We start from the raw sequence: 5,347 nt of genomic DNA on the forward strand, positions 1-5,347 counted from the left end.
CGCTACCCTGCTACCCTGCTACCTGCCAGCCTGCTACCTGCCACCAGTACACAAAACTTGGCTAAGCAGTCATGAGATAAGATTGATATCAATAGCTTGCTCATACCACAAACGTTTACTCATACCAGAAAAGAAAAACAAATCACAAAATATACCGTGTAAAGGTTAAAGTTAATCCCAATGTGCTTTTTCCACTCTCTTTCCCCACACCGGCTATTTTCCATAGAAAGTACAGCACCACCAGCTCCACCTCTGGAGATGGGGCCTCCCTGCCTCTCAGGTCAGGAGAGGCACCGCCCTGCTGGGAGGAGGCACTGGGCCTCACCGCTTCCCTAGTGCACTCCCTGCACTGAACCGTGGGGCTGGAACTCTTTCCTGTGCGGAGCCCAGAACCCTCTGGGCTCGGGGCATCAAAACCACCCGAGTCCTCAGAATCATGCTGTCATCCGTTCACGCACTGAGCCCAATCCTCTTTCCACCTGGAATGGCCTTTTGTCCTTTTCTGCTGAGGAAACGAAGTCTTCCTTCTCCCACCACACTTCCTCCAAGCAGCGTCTCTGGAGCGGCCGCCACCCTCCGGGCCGGGTGCTCGCTGGCCCCCCACACACCCCGTCAGCACTGAGCCCACAGTCTGTCCCCCTGGGAGCCCCTGGGGGCGGCACTGAGTTCCTCTCCCTGCGGCCTGCGGGGCTCTTCACCACACTTCGGAGGGCTCCCCTCTGCACTTGCAGTGGGACTGCACTTCCCCACTCCTCCACGCAGGGCCAGGAGACCTGACTTCCCTTGCAGGGAACGCTGAGTGAAGTCACATGATCACTTCCCTTTCCGGGCGGAAGTGGGAAGCCCTCCAGCTGTGCTCCCTGCTTCCGGGTCACAACAGCCCCTGGGCCTGGGCCTGAGGAAGAGACTCCGCAGAGCTACCAGCGGACCCAAGACAGCACAGGACACACTCGGCAAAGCATCCTTTATTTTCGCAGCAGGAAGTAAAGAGATGAGAAGTGAGGGTTGTTTCTGCAACACAACCGAACTCATCCAAACTGATAAATTACCCCAGTCCTTGGGACAACACCCCCTCAATGCCCTCCAAATGAGAAAAACCCCAGTGTATGTCAATACACATTTACGTCCATTTACATGAGGACCGCCCATCAGCCAACGGGGACTTGGAGCTGCTCGGTGGGACCCTCTGGAGCCACTGAGACCAGGGATGGGGAGCACCCTGCCCAAGGGCCGTATGAGTCCCCTGAAACCATTGGGCCTGGCCCGGCCAAGGCATTAGAGACGCGTTAGTTAAATGTTTGACCGAATATTGCATGCCAATTTTTAATTTGATAATTTTGCATGCCCCACAAATGGTGTTATAAATATCTAAATAGCCCTTGTCAGGAAAAAGGTTCCACACCCCCCGATTTAGACAATCCCATGGGATGGGATGGGATGGGATGGGGGAGGCGCATGTTGTGGCTCGCGGGCAGCCCAAAGGCCTCAAGCCCGGCCTTCGGAGCGTCTAGCCCTCTCCAGCTTACCTGAGGGGGTCAGGAGGTGTGACAGAACCTGCCACCTGCCTCCGAAGGTTTACTTCCCTTTTCCTTATTGACATGAACCCGCTGTGTATCTGGGCACACTGCCACCCGGCTGGGAGAAAGCAGGGCCCAGCCCTGTGCCCGTCGGCTTAGCCGTCTGCCCGGGTTCCGCCCGTCGGACGTAGCGCAGGTGCGAGTGGCACTTCTCGGAAGTGTCCCTAAGGAAGAGCACCCTCTTCTCCTCCCGCTTTCTGGTATGCAGACATGACAGCCGCTCCTCAGGCCTCATCCTGAACCACGTGACCACATGCCGAGGACGGCGGAGCAGCGGGGACAGAGGAACCCGGGGCTCTCGTGGCCACAAACAGCCGGTCAGCCCTGAACTCGCACTGCAGACCTTGCACAAGAGGGCGAAGGACCAGCTGGTAAGCCACCGTTACTGACGTTTTGTTAGGCACAGTCCAAACTTCAGCCTAACGCAGTGGTTCCCAACCTTTTTCTGGCCATGCCCCAACCAAGCATCTCTAAAATCCTGATGCCCCCCGGTGACATATAATTCTTATTATTCAAAAAGTGAACACCTATTCATGTGGAGGAAGCCTAAAAGGCTATTAACTTGGTCTAAACACGAAAGGATAGTTGAAGTACTGAGGAAGAAATCACTAAGAAATTGTTAAAAAAAATATGAAGTAATATGAAAAAATAGAAAATAAAGTTTCAAAACATATAAAATAAAGACCTGAAATGCATAAATGTCACAATATATATTTATATACTGTATATGAGGCCCCTAAAACCATAAGCAATGCAAAAAATTCACTGTTAATCGCCCCCCTTAAAAATCAAATTGCCCCCCTGTGGGGCATGTGCTCCATGTTGGGAACCACTGGCCTCACCGATATAGGCAGATGCTGGCCTGGGACAGACCAGGGAACCTTCCCCGGAGAGATCAGCACCCACCCACAGGCCGGGTGTGCCACCTATTCCCGACTGATGAAAGAGTCAGCATTTGTAGGAAACAGAGAGCTCAGATTTCAGATTTCCTTCATAAAATGTACAGAACAAAATCGCTATGCTCTAAAATTAAAGAGAGAACCTTTACTTTTAGGCGGGAGCTGTCAATGAATCGAAGCATTTCCATTACCCGTTTTGGATGCAAACATCGTAAAGAGCACCGCGGCCCGCTCCCGAGGGCGCTCTCCAGGAGCAGTCCCACGCTTGCAAATTGCTGGTTACACACTTCACGTCACGGGGGGCGCCTGGAGACGAGAAACCACATACACACACCGTGCTGAATGATGGCACTGCTCTGCAAAGAGCAAGGCAAACTGTATTCAATAGGTACAAGCATGTGTGTCTGCAGCGGGCCACGCTCTGTGCTGAGATGAGCCTGCAGGCCCAGGAGGGGGCTGGTTTTATATTTCTTTCTGTAGCTCCGGCTTAAAAAAGCTCCAGAGTAACCTGATGAAAGTGGGCCAACCGCTAACCACTCAGGGGGTAGGCTTCCATCAAAAACTCCACTTCCAGGCAACGAAGACAAATAGAGGAGCGCCTGTGTGGACTCCATGGTGGGACCCAGCGGAGGCCTAGGAGAATTTTTATCTCCAAGAGCCTCATTTACTAAAAAAAAAAAAAAAAAAAAGGAAAAAATAACTCTAGGTAAAAGCTATGTCTTTCCCACAAACAGGGCTCTAGACACTCCCAGCCACTCCTGCCTCACTGCTGGCTACCAGACTGCCACCTACATAGAAACCCCATAACCAACCTTCAGATTTTTATGCAGCATATTAAATTTATACGGTAATGAGCTCACACAAGTATCTGAAAAATATATAGTTCACGTGGGCCTAAACAACTGCAAAAGATCACAATCTAACAGTACTCACTACATCTATAAAATAACATTGCGTCATGGAACGTGTCAGCGCTATGCAATGGAAAACTGTCATTCTAAGAGGAAACTGCGAAGAAAGGAGGGCACAAAAGGAGGGAAAGAGAAAGGATGAAAGGAGAAAAAGGAAGGGAGGGAGGGAGGAGGATGGGGGGGGGAGGGAGAGGGAACAGCAATTAAAGTATAAAAGAGGTATTCTACCTCAGACTCTCTGTATCAGCCATTTTCAACCTTTTTCATCTCATGGCACACATACACTAATTACTAAAATTCTGGGGCACACCAAAAAATATATTTTTTGCCAATAGGACAAAAAAATAGGTATAATTTTAATTAATTCACACCCAATGACTCCTGTGTTGGCTGTTGTCATTTTTTTAGTTGACAATCTAAGGGAAAAGAGGTCAGTGCCCCCGACTAAATAGTCATGTTTTAAAAATTCTTACGGCACCCCAGCTTGAAAAAATACCCTGTTCTATATAAATGCCTATGAAAAAGTCTTTTTTTCTAGTTTTTACATAGAGTCGGCATGATATTTACTACAGCACTAAATCATAAAGCTGTTTGGATAAAAGAAAACAAAAACATTATAAGCGCTCACATTAGAAATTATCAGTAGTTATAATGAAGTTATTTAATCGTGATCTTGGGGAAATGGAAATAACATCCACACTAAACCCAGGGGCAGAAGGATAATGTTTTATAGAAATAAATTAGGTGACATCTAAACAAACATTCTTAAGGTAGTTAAATAAAACGAAAACAAGTAACATGTTAAAGAGAGATACAGTATTCGATTTCGTTTATAGGACATTCTGAAAGGCACTGGAGAGAGAGAGAAGCCGGTCAGTGTGGCTGGAGGGGGGATGGGAGCGGCTGGCCCAGAGGAGCCTGGGAAAGTTCTGGAGAGACTGTTCTGCACCTTGCGCTGGTGGCCACATAACCGTATGCATTTGTCAAAATTCACAGAACCTGATCCCAAAAGGGTGAATTTTACTGAATGTAAATTATACCTGAGCTTTTAAAATGGGGAAAGAATACTTAGATCTATATTAAGAGGCTTTTAAAAAAGAAACCAAACGTATGTAGAAAGAAGATGACAAAGAAACGGATTTTAACCACCCAAGCCCTAAAGGTTTCAATGAAGACACAAGACCGCATGGCAGTCAGTTCGTTCTCTGTGATTCTAAGGCACTCACCCTTTTTCTGGCTATTGACTTGATTCATTAAATACAGAAGAATAAATGTGGACAAGAACCACCGGAAATGTGAAGTCATCCTCATCCCTTCGCTGGCCGCCATCCGGGTCGGTCGTCCTAAACACGAGGCCATGTCCATCCTCCGTCCAGCGTGGTCGGCCCTAGACGAGGAGGAGAATGTCACACGGCGCTCCAGCGTCTCCCCACACCGGCCTCGCGCTGGGCATGTGCACACTGGCACGGAAAGCGGACACGGACGGCTCCTGAAACCCGGCACGTAAATGACCGGGGAGAAGCCGGGCTCCGCTGACTGGGCTTTAGGAGACATTAGCGATCGGACACAGCTGTTGCTGCAGATCCATTAGTGCAGCGGTTCTCAACCTTCCTAATGCCGCGGCCCTTTGATACAGTTCCTCGTGTTGTGGTGACCCCCAATTTCATTGCTACAAATTGAACATAATTAAAGCATAGTGATTAATCACAAAAACAATATGTAATTCTATATGTGTTTTCCGATGGTCTTAGGCGACCCCTGTGAAAGGGTCGTTTGACCCCCAAAGGGGTCGCGACCCACAGGTTGAGAACCGCTGCTCTAGAGGGTCACTTTTCAAATGACGGGCTTCAAGTTCAAGACTACGACCGAGCACGCTGCTCTCCACTCTAATGCTACCGGAGTACAGAACAGCCGGGCATGAAACTGGATCTCTGACGGACAATTTTAAGTGATCCATGGA

The 5,347-nt window shown here is 49.0% G+C and overlaps 1 protein-coding gene across 1 annotated transcript in view; it reads right to left on the bottom strand.

Moving 5' to 3' along the window:
• Positions 1-4,769, bottom strand: part of LIFR (LIF receptor alpha) — a 44,889-nt gene extending 40,120 nt beyond the window's left edge. The window contains exons 1-2 of the mRNA XM_023755018.1: positions 4,614-4,769; positions 2,668-2,782 (exon numbers count right to left, since the gene is read on the bottom strand). Of these exons, the coding sequence (XP_023610786.1) occupies positions 2,668-2,782; positions 4,614-4,752 (254 nt within the window). The 5' untranslated portion in view covers positions 4,753-4,769. The remainder of the gene's footprint in view (positions 1-2,667; positions 2,783-4,613) is intronic.
• Between the last annotated feature and the right edge of the window lie 578 nt (positions 4,770-5,347).

The sequence above is a fragment of the Myotis lucifugus genome, unplaced genomic scaffold (genome assembly GCF_000147115.1).
Source record: "Myotis lucifugus unplaced genomic scaffold, Myoluc2.0 scaffold_68, whole genome shotgun sequence".
Lineage (NCBI taxonomy): Eukaryota > Metazoa > Chordata > Mammalia > Chiroptera > Vespertilionidae > Myotis > Myotis lucifugus.